At 34.8% G+C, this 22,645-nt stretch overlaps 4 protein-coding genes across 25 annotated transcripts in view; 1 reads left to right on the forward strand and 3 right to left on the reverse strand.

Annotated features, from left to right (window-relative positions):
• The first annotated feature begins 1,038 nt into the window (after window positions 1–1,038).
• Window positions 1,039–2,916, forward strand: LOC101742299 (glutathione S-transferase C-terminal domain-containing protein homolog). The gene has a single exon (XM_012690462.4). It carries the CDS (start codon window positions 1,039–1,041, stop codon window positions 2,836–2,838), a length of 1,800 nt encoding a protein of 599 aa, XP_012545916.2. The 3' UTR covers window positions 2,839–2,916.
• Window positions 2,849–14,966, reverse strand: LOC101739451 (1,4-alpha-glucan-branching enzyme). Of its 2 annotated transcripts, XM_012690461.4 has the most exons (13): window positions 14,656–14,966; window positions 12,837–13,006; window positions 12,279–12,496; window positions 11,727–11,962; window positions 10,681–10,890; window positions 9,477–9,548; window positions 8,851–9,022; window positions 7,587–7,796; window positions 6,198–6,369; window positions 4,927–5,111; window positions 4,364–4,501; window positions 3,351–3,464; window positions 2,849–3,098 (listed from the first exon to the last, which is right to left on the reverse strand). In XM_012690461.4, the coding sequence occupies exons 1-13, from the start codon at window positions 14,766–14,768 to the stop codon at window positions 3,054–3,056; spliced, it is 2,055 nt and encodes a 684-aa protein (XP_012545915.2). In that variant the 5' UTR covers window positions 14,769–14,966; the 3' UTR covers window positions 2,849–3,053. The 2 variants fall into 2 exon arrangements, with proteins under 2 accessions (XP_012545915.2, XP_062531116.1); XM_062675132.1 differs by having other exon boundaries at window positions 2,849–3,464; window positions 14,656–14,944.
• A 389-nt stretch (window positions 14,967–15,355) lies between these two features.
• On the reverse strand, window positions 15,356–16,047 carry LOC105841646 (39S ribosomal protein L41, mitochondrial). Its single transcript, NM_001309632.1, is given in 1 exon segment — window positions 15,356–16,047. A coding segment is annotated over 1 exon segment (489 nt). The 5' UTR covers window positions 15,994–16,047; the 3' UTR covers window positions 15,356–15,504.
• A 1,857-nt stretch (window positions 16,048–17,904) lies between these two features.
• LOC101739592 (NAD kinase) overlaps window positions 17,905–22,645 on the reverse strand; it is a 52,987-nt gene continuing 48,246 nt past the window's right edge. For 9 of the 21 annotated variants that reach the window (XM_004926254.5, XM_038019028.2, XM_004926256.5 and 6 more), the window contains 2 exons: window positions 21,538–21,620; window positions 17,905–19,700 (listed from right to left, as the gene is read on the reverse strand). In XM_004926254.5, the coding sequence (XP_004926311.1) occupies window positions 19,490–19,700; window positions 21,538–21,620 (294 nt within the window). In that variant the 3' untranslated portion in view covers window positions 17,905–19,489. Of the gene's footprint in view, window positions 19,701–20,598; window positions 20,682–21,535; window positions 21,647–22,645 lie in introns of those variants that run through there. The other 12 variants (XM_062675173.1, XM_062675176.1, XM_062675180.1 and 9 more) reach the window with 3 other exon arrangements.

The following is a 22,645-nucleotide window of genomic DNA, read 5'->3' on the forward strand; positions in this document are numbered from 1 at the left end:
CAAAGAAGGGACACTCTACATCACTGAATTATGACCAAATAAAATAAAAGGTACTCACGATTTTGCCGAGAGGTTATTTCGTTTCTTAGCATATATTTTACTTATGCATATTTTTTACTGGTGGTAGGAGCTCTTGAGAGTCTGCGTGGGTAGGTACCACCACCCTGCCTATTTCTGCCATGAAGCAGTAATGCGTTTCGGCTTGAAGGGTAGAGCAGCCGTTGTAACTATACTTGAGACCTGAGAACTTATATCTCAGGATGGGTGGCGCATTTACGTTGTAGATGTCTATGGGCTCCAGTAACCACTTAACACCAGGTGGGCTGTGAGCTCGTCCACCCATCTAAGCACTAAAAAAAAAAACTTTACACTTTAACAAATATTCGCCTTATTTCTTTTAATTAAATTTCAGTTATTTTAATTTCCATAATCAATTGATTCATTCCTTAAGTTAATCAACTTCATTTCATTTCGCTCCATATCATCTTTCATAAAACAGAAAATACAAAAGATTTAGCTTAATTGTATGATACCTTCGCCTTTCCGTCCACTGAAAAAATCTCAGGAAATGACCACCACTTTACTGAGATTATATTTCATCCCATATCATCTCATCTCTTTTCATTTAATTTCATCCCAGTCGATTAATGTCTCAATTTCTTCATTTCATTTCGCTCCATATTATCATTTTTCATAAAAATATCCCATATCATATCATCTCACGTCATTTCAATTCATTTCATTTCATTCCATGCCATGCTATGCCATGTTTCATATTAATCAGCTTCATTTCATTTCATAATATCGTATTTCATAAAAAATATATATTATATAACAGATTAGGCTGTATGGTGTGATACTTATGCCTTTCCATTTCGAAAAATAAAACTACTATTACTTAAGATTTGGAGGTTATGAAAGGCATTGTTGAGAATAATAAACATATGTGAGCGAAACATAATATGTTACTTCTTTAACATATTATGTTAACACGACTGTGATATTCTTAAATATGTGAGAACTATCTTAAGTGGCAGAATGACGAACGCTATCTATCTCGAAGTTAATACTTCAAAGGAGGACTACCAATCCTCTAAAATAATGAAACTCCCCTTAGAGTCACTTATAATTTACTGCATATACGTGCATTGTAACCCTGAAGACATGATTTTAAATTTCGTGTACACAAGTACAAAGTTGAGTCAAGAAAGTGTGGCGTTGCAAGATGAGAACTTAATTGTTATAAATGAAAAAGATGTGCCGTGGCAAATAATGTGCACATACCCCGTGGTAATGTTCAACGATACCATTTTAGCTGGCCTATGTGCAGTGGCAAGACACATTTGCAAGTTTATAACACGCCCGCATAGTCTATACGAACATGAAGAAGGCTTGCTTGGCTTCCGCAAGAGTTGTCTTCAAGCACCTAATGAAGCATCAATATGGACAAAGTTTTGTGAAGTCGACATCATTAGAACAGTAAAAGAAATGTTCAGCACTGCATCCTTGGATAAAGTACCCAAAAATTTGGTTAGATTTGAAAATCATTTACGCAAACCAGTTAGAATGCATAACGTCTACAAAATAGCTCGAGAAATTAATAAAGGAGTTCTGAAAGTCAGTGAGGCAGATGCAGAGAAGACACCAGTAAAAGAGGAAGATAAAAATGATAAAAACAGGGTACCTAAAAGTAGAAAATGGAAATCAAACACAAAGAAGGACATAGATATAGATTGTACTACTAAAATCAAAGATCTTAACATTAGCCACCAATATGCTGAAGGACCATTCGTAACTTTGGCTGACTTAGTTCTATTCCCATCATATCACATAATAGTACAATTTTTTGGAGGAAGTTTTGAATCTTTATTTCCTTATAGTTATAAGTGGTACAAAAATCTGTTGAACACATTAGAACTGAAATCTTTGGTGGACAAAATCAGTAAATTAGAAATAAAGAACACAATAATGGAATGTAATGCCATACCAGAGACAGAAGATGTCAGTTTATATAAATGTGATCCCAAAAGACACAATCCAAAAAAGAGATTATTTACCAAAGAGGATGATATAATAAAAGCTCTGAGTTTACTACAAAATGACATGGAGCTAAATGTAGATGATAATAAACTTGACTGTAACATTAATTGGGCGGATGTTCCTGATGGAGCCAATCCAACGGCAGGTCACCTTCCTGATGAAAGAGTACTCAGAAAGTCACAGCAACTAGAAAACTTAGCTCTGGCAGTTTTAAGTGTAGCCCAAGATGGAGATATCATTGTGGATTTTTGCAGTGGCAGTGGACATCTAGGCATTTTAGTTGCACATTTATTACCAAATTGTACTATAATTCTGTTAGAGAACAAGGAACAATCTTTACTTAGAGCAAGGAAGAGAGTACACGAAATGGGTATGAAGAATGTCTTGTTTTTTCAATGTAACTTAGATTTTTTTGTAGGCAATTTTGATATTGGTATAGCATTACACGCTTGTGGTATTGCCAGTGACTTAGTTTTGGACAAATGTCTACATGCAAAAGCAAAGTTTGTTCTTTGTCCTTGTTGTTATGGATCTCTACACGCTACAGACAGGTTAGCTTATCCTCGTAGTTACAAATTCAGCAATTTACCCATCAACCAATATTTGTGTATTGGACATGCAGCAGACCAAACTCATAATGATCATCCATTGACAGTCAGAGGAGCCAAATGCATGGCCATCATAGATTCAGACCGAGGTCATTTGGCCCAGGAATTTGGTTATACAGTCACATTGACAAGACTAAAACCACTGAGTTGTACACCTAAAAATAACTTACTTATAGGTGTGCCATCATAAAAACAATATATTTTAACAAACAAATCTTATTTATAAAATTTATTACAAAACATAAATATATGATTTTGTACTTGAAAAGTCTTTCAGTTAACTAAACTTTAAATCTCAAAAAGAAAATATTTCATAAAACAGACTAGCTTAATAGTGGTAGCATTGTGGTGATTGCCAGAACATTTACTTAAAAAAATATATATATTAATAATGCTATAAGACTATTAGGTTGGTGCGTATACAATAGCAGTACGGCAAGGGATGTAAACCTAAAACAAAAACAAAACAGTAAATAAGTATTTCATCTTGTCCAAATCTAATCATTGCAAAAAAATAAAAGATGTATAAAAATACATATAAGAAAAAGGAAACAAATTGGTCCAATTTTTAAAAAACATAAAAATTCCTTTTAATTGAATATTTGGAAATAAATAAAAATTTGCTGATAAAAGTAGCAATTATTTTAATTATTTCCATAAAGTATCCCAGTATCCTTCACTGTGGTTAACAAAGTATTTTACCTGTATTGAATCATTTCTATTTCCCCATGGTATTTGCTGTGTGGAATGGAACTCTCCGTCAGGCTCTACTCGACCAAAACCTCCATATTTCTTACTATCTGAACATAGTATAGCCTGCAATCGTAGTTATACTTATAAACTTTGTGCGTAAGGTTTTTTTTTTATAATGATGCAAGAAAATTGTTCAGTTAAGTTTTATTTACGTCATATTATTATTTTGCTCTAAGGGATGATGTGAATTGTTGCCATTGTCTGTGTTCAAGTGTATGACTCTGCGTAAAAATACCAAGGCAGGGAAATAGGTAATTTATGACATGAAAAACATGCAGCAACGATGGTGTCGCCGAACCGGCTACTTCAGATTGTTATCGACAGAATATTTACTGGTAGTAATGTGAGCTCTTATTGACATCTTTCTTTCCATTTATGTCTATGGGCTTTGATAAATTAATATATTATACATATTAATATAATAAATAAAATTTCGGTAAGCGGGGGCTAAAGTATGCTTTGGCATACCTGGCGTCCATGAGCTAGTGTCCCCTTATCATCAGGTTGATACGAATTGATAAATAAATTCTAAATTTATTTATCTATGGATTTTTTATGGGATTTATCTATCTATGGATGATATTTAATATTTTAATATTAAGTTATTACAGTTTTGTTATTACATTACATATAGATAATTCATAGATATCAGAAAACTTTTTTTTAGTTTTATGTAAAAATAGCACCTTCAAATTATACGCATGTTTTATTACAGAGAATATTTTTTAATGACTGTTGGGTGTGGAAGTCAACATGTATGTTGGCTGCATATGTGTATAGAGCTATGACATTTTTATTTTTCCAAATATAGACTAGCCTTATATTTTTGGTTTTGGTTGGTAAGAGAGTATTAATTAAGCACGTGGAAAGATATACAGCAAGAGGTAGACCTAAGAAGAAGTGGATGTATTGCGTGAAAGACTATATGTGTAAGAGGGGAGTGAGAATGATGATAGATTAACCTTATATTTGCCGGACACGTTGACACCAATCCTGTAATCTGTAAAGCTCTGGTACGGGTGAAAGTTGAAGACAAAAACAAGGCCCGCACGTTCGAAAGCTATCACTTTGTCCGCTTCGTGCTTACATGACACAAAGCCCTGAGAATATTGAACAAATTCATTATTTACTTGCGGTATTGTTTGAACATCTGCAATAATAGAAGTAGAGTAGGTAGTTAATGTTTCTAAAGTAACGAAAGACTAGTTTTTCTAGTGGCATCATAGGTAAATTAAATTATCTACAGTTCGATTGATAACAAGTAGTTATTGTTGTTCATGGACATCAGCAAAATTAGATATCATGATAACAAATGTCAATAATCAAATGTTCTTTATGTTTCGCAGACACTTAATTGATATCTTAGAAATCAACATAGATTACACTAGTGTATGAGAGTAGTTATTCTTAATTAGTTATCATGAAATAATTATAACATCTATCAAGATTACCTTTAACTTTAGGGCTATCAAAGTAAACTCTTGGATTTAACTATTAATAAACAAGATAAACATTTTATACTCACAGGATCAGATCTCAACCAGCCGTACTTTTCCTCCAAATGATTCATATCCCTGTCGAATTCATTGAGGAACTTGTACTTGAGGAGTTCGTCATCCACGAGGTGCCATTGACGTCTGGCGTAGTGGTAAGACGAGTTGTTACCGGCTCGCGGGAAGTCTAGCCATTCGGGATGACCGAACTCATTGCCTAAATTAAATTTACAACGATTTTATATAATGTGAGTGAAGTTTGAAAGTAACGTTTTTGTGCAGCTGTCCCTCTCTGTATGCTGATACACTGAAGTTGACGCTCTATGTACTGTCGAAAAAATGTCGTTTCTACTATTTACTGGTGGTAGGACCTCTTGTGAGTCCGCACGGGTAGGTACCACCACCCTGCCTATTTCTGCCGTGAAGCAGTAATGCGTTTTGGTTTGAAGGGTGTGGCAACCGTTGTAACTATACTTGAGACCTTAGAACTTATATCTCAAGGGCTGTGAGCCCTGTGAGGGCTGTGGGCTGTGAAATCGTCCACCCATCTTAACTATAAAATAAATAAAAAACTTCTATTAGTAGTGAATTTAAAGCGACAGGTGGAAGACCTCACGGTTCAATAACCGAAGACCATACATTCCATTGTGCTTAATGCGAGTTTTTAACGTTCTCGATAATGTAAAAGTTAACTCAAATTCAATTGTACGCAGTTGCAACAGCGCCCCTAGCGGCAAACGTAGGCAAATATTCCCACTCCATACAAATTAGTTAGTATAACTTTTACGCTATCGAGAACGTTAAAAAACTCGCACTAAGCACACTGAACTAGAATGTCGACAATGCATTTATTTTCTTTTGTGTAAAGTTAGGTGAGTAGATGCGTGCACGGTACTACACATGCTGGTAATGTCCATGTAACGTTTTGAGTACTTTTGAGCCAATTTCGTAGGAACTCTTCTTCTTAAATAATGCAGCTAATGAATCTTTGTGAGGGAACGCACTAATATGACGGCTGAAATAGTTGAATGGCGTAAATAGGCCGGCCACTGACAATCAATTTAACCAACAACTATTTAATCTAAAATGAAATTATTGTGAATTTTAATAAGACTTAAATAATCCACTACAGCAATAACAATATGAATGATTTAAACGATAAAATCACCAATCACAAAGTATGACGTCACATGTGGGTACTCGTTGTGCATCAACGTTTAATCTATAATTTTCTACACGTTTGTTTTAACGTGACATTAGACTTAAAAAGCGTTGCAGCATTAAGTTCGTCTGTATAGCTTACCGATAAAGTTAAGATATCCCTCTCCGCCGAGCGCATGCGTGATGAGTCGTATCATGCAGTGTAGGGCGAGGCCGCGCTCCACCACGGCGCTGGGCTCGCTGAGGGTGCTCATGTGCGTGTACATCGCGGCGTCCATCAACCAAAACGCTATTGTTTTATCACCAACTAACGCCTAAAAATATCGTTGGTATTAAGTATGGCATTTCGGGACATAAGGATGGATGTCTATCCAATTTTAATTTGTATGATTAATCTATACTAAATATATTAAATTCAAATTCAAATTCGAAATCATTTATTTCAACTTAGATTTCAGCATAACACACTTGTTGAATGTCAAAATATAAACAACAATGTTAACTCTACCTTCTTCTTTTTTTAATGTTAACTCTACCACTATCTATAAATCTAGTGGTGGTGGTGGATGTTCCATTATATCTACTGAACCATGCATCCGATTGACTTGAAACTTGGTATCCATGTAGAAAATACATGTACTTAATGGATAGGTTAATATTTATATGAGCGTTGGACTCCCTACACCAGTTGCGGGGGCGTTAATGATGAGAATCTTTGTGGGGTGAGAAATAATAATGTTAATTTTAAATGCCCAGCGAGTACAGCTAGTCTATTATTATGATAGTGTAAACGCATAAGCCTTCTAAAAAGGACACCTTAATAATAGATGAATTCATATACGAAATACAAAGAATTTTTTTTTTTTTATTGCCCTTGTAGGCAGACGAGCATACGGCCCACTTGATGGTGAGTGGTTATCGTCGCCCATGGACTTCAGCAATGCCAGGGGCAGAGCCAAGACGCTGCTTACCGCTAAAAGATCGCTAAAGATCGACTCTTATGCTCCCGATGCCGAGAATCCAAGGCCAAAGTGTCACTCAAATCATAAAGATGGATGGATAGTAGTATTTAGTATTTACCCAAACCCCGTGCAAACTCTTTGGTAGCGGGAAGATATTTGAAGGGAGAGTATTATTACCACGGATGAGCTTTTTTTTCTACCTATGCTGATAACCTTGAGAGGCTATTTCAGCTTGTCCTTGACGTGTAGATGAGCTCACGGGGCTCAAACCGAGTGTGTTGCTGACACTGGCCATAGCAAGAGCCGGATGAGCTTAAGAAATAAATAAGCACGGACTATTATAGGATCTTTTGACCGTGAGCATTAATGTACTACATTTTCTAAGTTAGTCATAGGTGAATGTCGTTTTAAAAAGTGTATGTTACGTGAATATGCAATGTACTGCAAAAACGAAATAAATTGAGTTACATTGCGTGCAAAAAAGTGCACTTATAATGTAATCAGAATCTTTACAATCTAGTCAGTATATTGACAATGGTAACGAAAGACTGCAAATATAAAATCCGTACTTGATCATGACTTTCGGCGTAGGCGATAGTTCCTTCCATCCAACGTCGGTTAGTGAGGGTGTGCACGATGTGACCCATCTTCCAGTCTTCATCCTTCTCTTCCTTGAGCAGCTTGATCCACATGTCCGGGATGGCCATGCCGAGGCGGTAGTCGAAGCCGGTGCCGCCCTCGCGAACCGGCCGGCAAGACGCTGGCATACCAGATACGTCCTGTAATTTCCACGTTGCGTATTGACTATCGCGAAATTTATCAAGAAATATAACAGACTCATTTAATTTCGATGAAACGCCATCTAGCGCACACTGTTTTGGTGCGGGCTGTATGGGCCGGTTGCTGATATAAAGAAAACTTGCGCTTTGTGCTGCAATACGGTTTATTTGAATGTTCATACACTTGATATTTTATTAATATTATAAACACGTCCGCTTGCGGTGAAAAGTAAAAAAGGAAGAGACTGACATCAACAATGTTGCCAGTCATGTAATTTTATTTTCCATGCTAAAATGTTGGAGTTGCCAACACACAATAATAACTACTTTTCCGAAAGTACTCGTATGAGCAACAACTGAATAGGTAAAGTTAACATCAATCACAAAGTAGATAATATAGCTCAATCGAATTTATGACGTCACAACTTAGAATACGAAGCAACAAGCATATTAACTTTAATACATCATAAGACTGTATAGGCAAACTTGGCCAGCGTATTTTTTTTTTACTGATAGCAATACAGTACTACAAAAAGTGGGTAAAACAAAAACAAAAGTTAGATACCTATCTTTGAAATCTTAGCTTCATTAAAAAGTATTTAACGTTTTTATTATTTAATTTAAGCATATATAAATATCGTGTCTTTGCTCGACGAAAATTTTTTGCTTTGATAATATTAATCTATCTATATACATAAAATTGTTGTTTATCTATATACATAAAGTTCGTTAGTCTCGCTAAAACTCGAGAACGGCTGGACCGATTTGGTTAATTTTGGTGTTGAATTATTAGTAGAAGTCCAGAGAAGGTTTGAAAGGTAAATAAATATGAAAATGCTCTGAATTAAATAAAAATAACAATTTTGTTTTTACTTTGATCTGCACCCTGTCGGACGGATTCCTTTTGTTTGTTTTAAGTTTATTTTATAAAAAAGTTTAGGTATTTTATTTATCGATTGAGGCACTACGAAGTCTGTCGGGTCAGCTAGTTAATTATATCTTTTATGGGGTATTTTGTAACACGTTGCATTTAAATTTTATGTTATAATTATACCTCAGCAATAGTGATGACTCTGTTATCGATGCTGTGCACAATGTCGTTGGCGAGCATCAGGTAGATCAGTGCCTCGGTGTCTACATTCAGTCCGTAATATTCGTCGTAGTGACCAGAGAACCCCTCACCGATACCGCGACTGTGGTACAACATTGACGTCACGCCGTCGAACCTATATGAAACGGAAGATCATAAATATATTACTTTATCACTTAAAATTATTGCAAAACCCTGCGACATTTCTCAGCGACTTGCTCTTGGCTAAACACGTTTGGGGATAGTTATGTGTATATATTAAATAAGTCTCTGTTTCTTCTTCTTCGTTCTCAATCTTGGTTCAAAGAAACAGTAGTGTTTTGTTAAAAAGTAGCTTATTTATCGGCAGTATTGGCGGAATAACCACGTAGTTGAAAGAAACAAATATGTCCACCGCCGGCAATTCTCGGCATATATAAGCATATTTATATTATTATATATAAACTATATTATTTAGGATTTGCAAGCATCATGATCCCGGGCAGATCAGTCTACCGTTGCTTGGGACGCAACTCAAGGGCCAACTATTGCCATTAGCTACTGGCTCCGCTCTGTCTGTGTCTGTCATGCTCTGAAAATATCATCCTCACCTGAAGCCATCGAATTGATATTCTTCTTGATACCATCGCAGGTTTGATAGTAGGAAACGCAAAACCTCGATCCTGCGAAATCAAATTTGAATCGACTCCATTATTATGAAGATAACTCTGACTTTAGAAATAGATTACGCTTAAAATAGAGCTTCACTTTAGACATAGTGACCTTGAGTTCAAGCTATACAATGTGTTACAAAATACCTCGTAAAAATTATAATTTATTATCAAAGCCTAAAATTTTGTCAACCCTAGTAAGCTGTCATGTCAGGGAACTAGATTATTTAACAAAAAGGCCTATTTACCTATTTTAACTAATAATAGTCTTCTTTAATAGATTTTCTATTTTAAATTCATAAATCTTTGCTACCTCAATACAAGGATGTCATTATACTTGAGTACTTACTGGCTTCAAGAAATGTCAAGTTGTAAAAAATAAGTTATCATATTCAAATCTTTTAATATTTCTGTCTTTCCTCGAATTAGGTATAAATGTAGGTACATTCTGCGTAGTTTACTCTTTAATTTTACTGAAGTAGGGATTGCACATCAGTGAAAAAATTTTTTTTTTTGTTATGTTATACAGCGTTATCACGGTTCTTAAATATTGTGAATGGACTCGTTATAAGGCCCCATTTAACCTCCTTTCGGCTTTACGGGTAGTTTTGTAACACTCTATTATTTGTCGAACTCGTGCACAGAACATTTAAACGCTGAGGCTCCCTCTGAGCATATTTGCTCGAATTTTTGGTAATAATTTGCAGAAGCATGAAACGATTGTTAGCATAGTGCGAAAGTTTCCCAACTCCGATTTTGTACAATGACGTCAACGTTTGAAAAAAATTAACGTTATTGATTGACGTTACCGTCTTAGCCACACCATCTTAGAAATTGAATGAATGAATGGTAGGCAGCGGCTTGGCTTGGTAGGCAGCGGCTTGGCTCTGCCCCTGGCATTGCTGACGTCCATGAGCGACGGTGACCACTTACCATCAGGTGGGCCGTATGCTCGTCTGCCTACAAAGGCAATAAAAATAAAATAAAAAAAATATTATGAAATAAGGAAAAGCTTATTTCATCTAGCAAATGTTTTTGATAGTGTCATTATATTTTCTTATGTATTTATCATGTTAGGTCGCTTTAAATGTGTGTTTGTTTATATAATTGTAACTTATAAAGTCGTTATAAATAATCTACTTACTCGGAATAATTGAACAGTCTGCTGTCCCACAAAGAGTGTGTGCCCCTAGGTCCGTCGTGGAAGTAGCAAGCGTTTGTGCCGTCAAACTCATTGAGTCCATCTAGAGTGTTCTTCGAAGCGTGCGAATGTACCACGTCCAGTAGAACGTATAGACCTATCTCGTGTGCCCGATCTATCAGCTGTTTTAGTTCGCAAGGAGTCCCGTAACGACTACAAAAAAATTATGTTCGTAATAATAGATGTAGTTTAAAAATAAATACACATCAATTAGCAAACCGAATTAACAATTAAATTAATTTCAGCTTTTCCTATTGTATTTTTCTGTTGATGCTAGTCGGGCTATTAGAACAAAAAAATATAAAATTACTGTACTGTCATCGGTACTTAATGCGTGTGCAGATTTTTAACTTAAACGGACATCAAAAGTCGGTGAAAATAAGTTCAAAGATTCCGTTACATATGTACATACCAAGATAATAAAAGCGCGTTAAAACTTGTGACAGTTGTTTAAGAGGAAGTTCTTGTACACGGCAAATATGTACTCAATCGATTGCTAACAAGCAACCGTCAGCTTTTGTGAATCTTTACACAAATTTACTTTGTTTTTAACGTTCGTGGTACCCTTTTTCAAGTGGTTTTAAGTGGTAAGCGAAGCCAATAACATCGCGTGAATGCCACCTTGAGACATGAGGTCTATGTCTCAATTGTACAGTATACCGACGGTTATACTCCCTCTTTTAAGTCTGCACCCAATTAGTTTCTCGCTGGATCTTCTCAGTAGGTTGCGATTGCGATTCCGGTAGATTCAGCGAAGCACTGCTTTTGTTAGGCCAGATTATAGAAAAAAAAATCAGCCTGCCCTGTGGGCTTGCCCATCAGTCAAGGTGAAGCCCTCCAAGCTATTGGCAGACAGGTACGCAAAAAAACCCCTTCAACCACGGTGGAAATGGATAGGTTGGTGATATACCTAGTTGTGCGGTTTCATAAGAACCCTTCTCACCAGTAAATTTTTTATCAGCAGAATTGACTTTCCGATCTAAACTCACCTGCTGGCAGCAAAAAAGCTGGTAACTTGATACCCAAACGAAGCGTAATATGCATGTTCCTTTATGGCCATGATCTGTATAGCATTGTAACCCTGTTTCTTGATTCTGGGCAGGACGTTCTCGCGGAACTCGTTGTAAGAGCCCACTTTACCCTCGGACGTTGCTATACCAACGTGACACTCGTAGATGCGAAGAGACCTTGGCTTGTCTACCTTTGGATGCTTGAATTTGTAGGGCTAAGGAGAAACGTAATGTTTCATAAAGCTGATTTTCGAACTAAGACGATTTTTGCTTTTTTTATTTTGAACACGTAGAAAAGGTTTGATAGGTGCATGTGTGTGTGCTTTGGTGCATGTGTGTGTGTGCGTGTGTGAAATAATGTCATCGATGACCCACAGACATTATAATAAGTCAAAGTTCAAAATGAGATTTCGTTCATTATTGACATTGTTAACATACCACCTTGCTTTGCTATCTGAGAGTACTCATAAACACGCTCTATATAATTATTTAATTTATGAGAGACTAATGTAATAATGCAATGTATCTCACCTGTTCTGGCTTATAAATAAAATGTTGATAAGTAAAACCCTCATGTGGCTTCACGTAACTGGCCCACGGTGATATTCTGTACAAGTTGTCGTTCACTATGATTTGGACACGGGAGTCGTGTTTCAATGCACACGAACCGTCTGGATTTGCAGGGATTTGAATCTCCCATTTGCCGTACTCCTTTTTAGCGAATGGATGGCTCTTCGAGTCCCATCCATCTGGAAAGGTATATGACAGATAGGTGATATAGAAGGAGCATGCAGTTATTGGCTGTTAGTCCTCACAGAAGAGTGACATAGACAAAAAAAAAATCAGGTAATTGACTGGTATACTATCATTAAAAAATTAGAACGAATTGGTCGGTTTTTTATTGTTTCTGAACGTCACGAATACAGCAAAGATGCCGCTCAATGCTGAGGGGCTTTTAAAACGTACACCAGTCGGAATGGCTTGTTTAATTGGAAAACTTTAAAAGACAGGGGATTATTTTACACATAGGTACGCTAGTAACATTTAAAAAATCATGTGATTCAGTTCAATTTTCAAGTTGCTACTTACTGAATTCTCCTCGAAGATGTAGGCTATGCGCTCCTGGAGCCCACTCGCGCCACGTAACGGAGCCATCCTGATTAAATTGGGGTCCGTAGTATTTGTAGCCCTTCGTGAATGCTTCTAGGCCACCGTCCCATGATTCGATACGGTCCCAAATATCTTTGTAGCAAGCATATCTGTAAATTACGTTAACAGTTACTAATAACGTGCTAAGTAATGAAACGTAATTTCGAGATCATAAAATCGTGTTCTTATCTATAGGTAATTTAAATGGCTTTTGAAAATACCTTAGACAGATAAACTAGATTGACATTCGAAAAGTAATACTGAGCCAAACGTTTTATATCCCGGATAAATTATTATTTTTAATGGTTCTTGGTGTTTTTTATTAATGGTCTTGTCGTGTATATAGGTAGGGCCATTGAAAATTGCACAGTATGGTATCAAGTTCTTCGATTTAGCTTGCAGATTTACGATCGACGTGACGTCGGCGCTCATTCAGAACGATGGGCTTCGGATTTACAAGTCTGGATAGGACTTAGTGGGACGTTAAGATAGAAATTCGGGTTCGAATCTATTGCTATAGACTGCGGGCAATTAGTTAATGGTAGGTTCCAATAACCACTTAAAACCAGGTCTCATACACTATCTCTGCATTTGTTTCCTTTAATATCAATAGTAATTCAAAATATAAGCATTTCACTGGATCTACATATAAGAAAAAGTACATTTGGCAGTAATCGCATTCATTCGCGATGTTCGAATTGACAAACTAGGTACATGTAGTGTAGTGTAGTAGTAGTACATGTGTATGTCATACAGTACGTTACCACAGAATTGAAAAAAAAAAATGTTTTCGTGTACCTAAACTATATAACCTACCTACCTACATTATACCTATATTAAACAGGATACCTACATTATGCAATACAACTTGTAATTTGTTCCAATGTATCAAATGTGTTTATGACGAATTGTAGGGTAAGATTGTTATTTTTTTAATTCAACTAAAATTATCAGGCAAGTAAAGGTAAGAAATAGATGCAAACGAATCTACGGCCTTTTTTAAAATATAGTTCGTAAATTGTGTTTCTAATATGTTGTGTTTATGACAGAGAGATAATTTTGTGATATACACTGACTAGGTATTAAAATAAACTATAATTATTTGTAAAATTTGGTAAAAACCTAAGTTCGGTAAGCTTGTGGTCCGTGAGAGTTATTAGTTTGCCTGTTCATATACTTACTACTAAACTATAGTTATTTAGATATTCTGGATGGTTGGCAAATTGATATTTATAGGTATGGTAAAGTTAAAAAAAAAAGTAAAAAAAATGGTAAGTACCTTCCAGAATATGTACAAACATTCTTTCGGAGAAAATCTACTGACATTTACCTACCAGACACAGGATTATTAAAAATAAATAAAAAAATTTAGAATTACATTTTTATCAAATTGACCTTCGGTTTGACATTGGAAAAGTCCTAAGGTGATTGTAGCGGTTGTTTCGCTTTAACGCGCGTTTGATAAAAATACTGTGTTAAACATTTCTAATTACATTTTATGACAAAAAACTAGATCTTTAACATTTATACATTAATATAACCACTAAAGTATTCCTAGTGTCAATGTATTTCTTTAATTTTTACGACAAATACACTCCCAATTCGCTTTAGAGCTTAAATGTCAAAGACTCCTAAATCGTAAACACGGCAACTTAACCTCAAACAGCACTTCAATTTCTAAATAATAATTATCTTACTTTAAGTACATATTAATGATGTTAAGCCACTTTTAATATATAAAATATACACTTAGACTTACCTCCTTCTAATTTCTCTTTCGTATGGCTTCAAATAACCGTCTCTTTCGAATAATTTCTCTAAATCTGGTACAGGCACTTCCATCGGATCCATAGCTGAATAGTTACCACCCATTATATTGTAGGTAGTTATGTATATATTTACATATACAGTTGGCGACCTATAGAATGAAGTGCGCACGCGCTTTGCTACCGCGCGAAACGACAGTTGTAGTTTGAATGAAGTATTGTAAGTTTATTCAAATGATAGGTTCATTTGTAGGTAATGTTTTTTTTTGATAAACCATAGGTCATCTGCGCACTGAATACGTGACTTTTAACTTTGCTGTTATACTTCATTACTTTTGAAACAAAACCATTTAGTTATAAATATTAAAAAAATCTACCAAAATGTGTACCAACCTATTTTTTTTAACAATTAAAATGTAAATTATGCGTTTTTATTTAGTAAATAAAAAACAAAAATGTGTTTGTTCAAATTATATTTGTGGGTAATGAAAATTGGCATGTAATGGTAATTTTTAAACAAAAAATCAAAACATGAAATAAGTGAATTAGAAAAGTTGTAATGGGCAAATTTAATTTTGATATGACAATGCATATACATAATTAGATACATTAAAATTAGATACATTATAATATTCTATAATATTCTGAAGGTTTCAAATAGCAAAGAAAATGTAGTTGAAAATGTTGTTTAAATCCACTGCCTGTATATATCTATTTATTTAAGGTCTGTTTTTGATTAACTGACATAATTTTACTGTCACTGAATCACAGAGGAAATGTTTTTAATTTTCTTAATTCTTAAATCTATACTACACTACCAAGACTAATTTGTTATTATTAAATTAAAATATATCTGAGCCAGTTTGTTTTGCACGAATAATGGCTTCCTCGGGCTTCAATGACTCCTCTTCAGACGGTTCTATTGGATTACCTTCCTCATCTAATTTTCCTTGTTTAAAATCGGTAACAATTTTCTTACTGTACACAGCATCGAATAGTTGAGAAGGTGTAAATTCACTTTGAATGACATCAGCGGCTTTGTATGAAACATATGGTTTCAAATCAAAATCTTTTAAGTTTGGTACGATAATTTCTGGAATCATTTCAGGTACTATGACAAAACGTCCGTTTAAGTTATAGCCAATATCTCTAACTCCTCGTTTGTCGATTTCAAATTCCCTATCCTCGGTCATTTGTTTTTTTTTGTGAAGTACAGAACCTCTCTTGTTTGGTATCACAAATTTTCTAAAATTCCTTTTACCTTCTCTAGTCGCTGTTACAGAAATGTTTCTTTTACAGAAATTATTTATTAAAATTGGTATCTTAGACATTTTTGGTTTTTGTTTCAATTTCAGTTGTAGTTACATAAAATTGAATTTTTGGTTATTTGGGAAATGTCAACATAGAACATTTTTTGTCAATTTTCTAATTTGAATAGGCAAAAGGAATATAGTTATATAGCCTTTCAATTTATTCGTTCAAATAAAGATCAAAAAGCCTTTTTTATTAAAATATTAAGTATAAACATTGAACATTATGTTATGAAAACATGCCTATGTAACATAATATTGTATATTTTCAGATCGAATTCAAGCCTTATCAGTGAATATAAGACTTTTATAAATTATTACATCAATAAACCCGAAATGCCATACGCAGGGCCTTGTTTTCAATTTCTTAACAACATTATACTTTCAGCTTACGGTTAATAGGTCACAGGCCTTATGAGGTGGAGTTTCAACAAAAAACAGTAGACAAAGTATTTTTCTCAAATAAGTTCACAATCGTAATTTCCTAGTTTTTAAGATAATTTCTTAAGCATCAGTGTGCTCAGTGCGAGTTTTTTAACGTTCTCGTAAAAGCTAACTCAAGTTTGTATAAAGTTGGAATAGGGCCTCTAGCGGCAAACGTAGGCAAACGTTCCAAGTCCATACAAATTTGAATTCACTCTTACGATATCGACAACGTTAAAAAACTCGCAGATCTTCGTGTGTATTCTTGAAATAAAATACGTTTAATTTAATTTGATGGAGTGCAAAGATTTTGTATTACTGGATCTCAGTCGCGACATTAGTTCATTAGTTTCGGCGAGAAACTTAGCGGTCAAATGTTATGGTCTATGGGTATGACAACGGTATGGTGTATATTGGTTGGGTGCTGCTACTCACTGCTAGCATACTATCCGTATGCCGAGCTGTCAGGATGTGTCTAGGGCGACAATGGTGGTTGGCTGCTGCGTGAGGCGGGTCTGGGCTCTAGTCAGCGGTGGTTACGAAAAGGGTTTACCGTGTCATCCGGGCGCAAATACTTACAGATTGGGGCACAAATAATTGAGTGAGCGGAGATATATATGTATTCATGAAAAAATTGAGGTAAATATTATGTGATTGGCCGATGCGATTGCTAAGTATCCTTATTACGTCTCATTAAAATCGCTAAATACTTTATCCACGTTATTATGGATCTTCCCTATCCATTAACGGTGCTTTTAGGTATCTCAAGCACCGGTCACCGTCCTCGCCGAACCCGTCGCTTGCGCCGAAGGGCTCGACGAGTAAATTAACCCATAGTCACAGCCCACTGAGTTTCTCGCCGGATCTTCTCAGTGGGTTGCGTTTCTGATCCGGTGGTAGATTCTGCGAAGCACTGCTCTTGCTGGGGGCAGTGTTAGCAACGAACCCGGTTTGAGCCCCGTGAGCTCACCTAGACGTCAAGGAGAAGCTGAAATAGCCTCTCAAGGCTATCAGCATAGGTAAGAAAAAAAAGAGTACCGAAATTATGTAGTTTTGGAAACTGATGATTGAAGAGTACTGTCAGTCCTTTGGCACGTCAGAAGCAACGCAAACCACCTTTTCAAGGAGAATGACAAAGTCCATGATTCTGCTTTCTTTGGAGATTGTTAATTAAATGTGTGCTATTCATTTATGCTAGCTTCCTTGTTTTATTTAGTCCGTAGTGGGGCCGTACCTGACCTGTATATAGATTATTATTTGAGTCTTGAGGTACTTAAGTGAAACTTGCATGTAGTGAGGTGATTGATATTACTAATATCTATGACCTCACTACATGCAATATTAAGTGTAATATCATATTACTTAATATTTGAGAAGTGAGGTAGGTAGTGGTAGCAAATTGTGTGTGTTCAGTGTGTTAGTAAATAATATTGAAAAGATGTGGGGTTAGTATGTCTAAATTGAAGTATCTAATATAAATTTAAACTTGTAGGAAAATAATTAAAAATCTTCTGTAAAATCAGTTTTATTTCAAATGTATACGTTATCTCATAAAATAGAGCACAAACACCAGCTTACAACAAATTTCGGATCGAATTCAAATCAGATAGTTGTCATGTAAAGAATTGTTGATACAGTATTCACCGATGGCGGCGCTTATTTAGGCAACAGTATTAATTTTGTTAAAAATCTTTCTTATTTATCGATCGTTTAAAATAAAATTATGTACCTGTACCATACAAATAATTCATTTAACATTATAATTAATTGTATTTTTTTGAATTTAATAATAGTACCTAATACGATATTAAATATTATATCATTTTTGTAATATAATTTAAGAAATAATATTGTGCACGAAACTTTTCTAAGAACAATTTAACAGACTTATGAAATATCGATTGGAATAATTGAATCTTGCTATTGTTATTTCAATTGTATTATTTCTGTTGTTTAGAACACTAGTTCTCGTGGTCACGAAAGACTAAGGTTATAATCGACAATTGAATACTGTTAAAACTAAAATAATTCATGCAAACTTATACCGTGAGGGTAGTTTTAAAATAAATGTTATGTGTTCAGGACTCAGTACATACTATCTATATTTAACTGTGACAGTTAGTTTTGAGATAATTTTTAATAAGACAAGATTCTTATTCATTAGTTTCTAAACGGATTTATCTAAATGTATTTCCTAAAAACTGTATTGGCACTATAGATAGGTACCTATGGAAATAGCACCATAATAAATTTTATTGTTTATTACATATCTCATACAAAGATTCAAAATAATCAAAAACATCAGTATCTAATAACATAAATTTCACTTTTAAATTTAAATTAAGATGGAGATATTAAAAAAAAAATTAACAAAAATTCACAATAAACAGCATCCAACGTACCCAACAAAGACATAACAAATTAATATAAATATTTATTGTCCCAGGGAACCTAAAACAAAACCAAATTATATAAGCCTTATGTTAATAAAAGTATTGTGTCGGTATACATCACTTAATTTTTATACAATTACGTCAGATGCGGTATAAAATATATTTTTGTATACACACGTCTATGTAATAGTCTAATAGACCTTTCAGTGAAGATTATGTATGTTTTTATCAACCTTTAAAACAGTATATTTCTCTAAGATATTATAATGTTCCCTATGAAATACCCAATAAAATATAATTTAAACGTAATAGTAGATACATTCTAGTATATTAAAGTAGATAATGAATAGGTAGGTACCTTGTTTCAATACTAAAACATCACCAAATTAAAGGGGCCGTGTATGACAGATCCCTACTATTTATTTGTTTATAATTTTTTTATAATATTTTCATTTCTAAATCGATATTGAAATAAATAATATCGATAACCAGGGCACGATTTATTGTGGCTTATTAGGGCAGGGAAATCACAAAGAATTATTTATTAACTTGACATAAAATCGTGTTGGCTAGTTTAGCGATTAATATTCGATTATTAATATCATCGACTGATCGTGATATATTGACTCATATCGGTTTGCCGTGAATCAGGTAGGTTGATTAGTTGCTTGTTTATCGATTTTCGGGAACACGTTGTACAATCACGTATCTGATGGTCTTTCATCGTGGTTATTGTCTAGCTCCTCGAGGTTGTCGCTCGACGAGTGCGTGAGGTCGCTCAGCTCGTCCATCTGCTTCTGTTTCTTCCTAACGTTCCAATGGAGGCACTCGGCGAGCGAGTCGAACCAATCCGAGATCTGATCCTGGGCGCATATCGACGGCACCGGATACACGGACGTGGTCACGTAGAGACTGCAACACGTATTCATTTGTTTCGTGTTATGTATCGCGAAACGAAACAGCGAGTCAATTATGAATTGGCGAAGATGCGTTTTTTTTTTTTTGTTGAAGTGAAACTTCTAATGCGACTTCCAACAAAGTTGCGTTAAACGTTTAACGCTACAATACTAGAAAGAGAGAGTGGATGCGTGGCACTCGAACGCATGCGCGTAGTATACCTGTTACAGGACAGCGCGAGCGTTAGCAACGAGTAGCATCCAATATTTTAATGAAGTACATATTTAAAAAGATATATATATTTATTTTTCTATATATAATTTAACATATATGTAATATAAATGTTGAAGATGACGCATCTCTTATACACAGCATTCCCTATTACAAGAGCAATCTGATTTAAGGATGAAAAATGAAGAAAACCACAATACTACTACACATCGAAAAAGAAGTTTCACTTCATTCACGTGCCACCAAGTTGTACGTACACAGTTTTTTATTTGTTAGTATCTAAAATTAGATTAGTCAAAATAGAAAATAATATCTATATTACATATTATAATAAACATCAAGAAAGACACACACACAAGCAAAGCAAGGAACAAAACAAAAAGCATTATACGCTACCCCAAAGAATTAATGTTATTTGGTATGCAAATGTTAATAATATCTAGAAATCGAAAATAATACTTTTCCAATGACCAATATTGGTTTATGTTTATTATAATTTCGAAAATATATTTAAGAACAAACAATATTATATCCCGATTTTCCAACAAGGAAATGTACTGTCAAGTCGAAAAGTCTATCTATACATAGATTGATTTTTATTAATTGATTTGTGGAAATGAATTCATGTTAAATGACAATTTGATGACGTGTCTTAAGCCACCCCTAGCCAAGCCCATGTTACCTATCGCCGGGTCTGAGAGTGAGTTGGGAGCGGCCGTCGAACGACACGCTGGCTGAATTACGGGCCTCGGGGCTAGGCATTATCTGAAACAAGGCCCGCATCGATCCAGATATCATTATTATCAATGAGCATCAGTGAGCCAAATAGACTATCTCCGGCAGGTTACAGCTGCCAGTCGCCAGCAGTCGGGAGCACGGATGTTATTGACCCTAAGCGCTCAGCCGCGAAACAGCAGAGCAACGGGTTTGATATCATATAGCACACTTTAGGATTTCTTTAATCGTATTAGATTCTTAATTGTTAGCTTATAAACGACATACGTTTTTGTAATCTATACTAATATTATAAAGAGGATAGATTTGTTTGTTTGTTTGTATTGAATAGGTTCCGAAACTACAGAACCGATTTAAAAAAATCTTTCACTGTTTGGAAGCTACACTATAACCGAGTGACATATGCTATAATCTTTTTTGAAAAAAAAATTGGGATCCTTACTAAAACTCCAATAATATAACCCAAGGTGTAAAAAAATTACTTAAAATATTCTTTACATCACGTGCCCTACAAAAACTACTGATGATAGAATAAAATAATGTACTACGACTTTGTAGAACACATAGTTATGCCGCAATAAGTGTTCTTTTATTTTTAAAAATAAAACAAAGTCTAAATATCGTTGAAATTTTTGTTAAAGACCCGAGCGGAGCCGGAGCGGGCAGCGTTAATCACTAATTACGAACGGCTAATTCGTTTATTGTCCTTGTCAATACAATAATAAAGTTGTTGTTATTTTTAATCATATATACAAATGTTAGAATTTTAGTAATATGCGCTTGTTTTGTTCGTCTAAAAGCAACGATATATCATACATGCGGATTGCATAAAGCGACAACAGGCAATGTACAAGACTATTTTATCTGCACGATGTGTATGCAGTACCTATCTCCGTGTTGCAACGCCTGTCGGTTCCTTCCATCGAACGATACCCACATCGCATTACGCGCTTCCGGCGATAGCGCGATCTAAAACGTTATCTTCCTGTTAAATTCTGTATAAAAAGAAATAAAAACTGCCATGAGAGGAAACAGTCAATATAAATTAATTTACTTCATAAAAAACGTTGATGACATTTTTCTTTGTGACAGTACTTATGTGAACATATCATTATTTATGTAGTTTAATTTAAGTTCATAATCTTGTCCTGCCGTTTGTATTACTACAACTAAACTAAGATTAAGTTTTTTTATTATTATTGTGGACTGAAAAAATCCGGCGAAAATCTTAGTGGGCTATGTCTATGGGTTTGGTTTTCAAATATTCCAAAAAGACTAAATTAAGTCCTTAAGGGGTGCCGCAATCCGATCTTAGTTTATTTTTAATATAAGTTTGGTTGAATCGGTCTCTGGATTGTTTAGGTTCCCAATTGTGTGGCGGCATCACAAGTTATTTGACAGATGCCTGAATCTCGCTTACGACATTTTCAAGATAAGCTTGCATATATGTATACATAATCCGAACAACAACATTCGGACCGTCGGTCTACCGAGTAATATTTAACCAGCTCGGTGGAAGATCTTTCCTTTTGTCGTAAACCCAGGACCCTGAAACTCTGATACTTTAAGACAAATCTTTTTTTGTATGGAAACTGGCGGCATCTTGTAGGGGATGTCCCTAAACTTATCTGTTGTTAAAATAAAAGCATTTAATTATTGTATAACTAAACACAGATTTAAAAAAAATATCAAATCATACAAGTCCTTATTTATTGTAGACAAATTGATTAAATTTTATCAATTTGTGGTTTTTGAAAATTTATCCTTCATTAAAAATAAAAATATATGAAGGTACCTAATACGTTACTGCCATCTATTAGAAACTAATCGAAGCGAAGCCGACGCCCGTACACATTTGTGTGCTTGAGTTGCTTCTCTATAACTAATTTATGTGTATTATTTATGTTAAGCCTACAAATTGAATCGTTAGGACTTGACTTAAAGGTCTTAGTTACCAGGTCATAAAATTTCTTATAAAAAAATAGAATCGGTAG

This window comes from Bombyx mori, chromosome 3 (genome assembly GCF_030269925.1).
Source record: "Bombyx mori chromosome 3, ASM3026992v2".
Lineage (NCBI taxonomy): Eukaryota > Metazoa > Arthropoda > Insecta > Lepidoptera > Bombycidae > Bombyx > Bombyx mori.

Excerpts from the sequence above, each read along its gene's own strand:
- LOC101742299 (XM_012690462.4), top strand. The coding sequence starts at position 1,039 with ATGACGAACGCTATCTATCTCGAAGTTAATACTTCAAAGGAGGACTAC.
- LOC101739451 (XM_062675132.1), bottom strand. The coding sequence starts at position 14,768 with ATGGGTGGTAACTATTCAGCTATGGATCCGATGGAAGTGCCTGTACCA. Across the intron at positions 9,023-9,476 it reads TATCAATTCGATGGCTTCAG|GTTCGACGGCGTGACGTCAA; the intron begins GTGAGGATGATA and ends CGTTTCATATAG. Across the intron at positions 6,370-7,586 it reads ACGCCGAAAGTCATGATCAA|GCGTTAGTTGGTGATAAAAC; the intron begins GTACGGATTTTA and ends CGATATTTTTAG.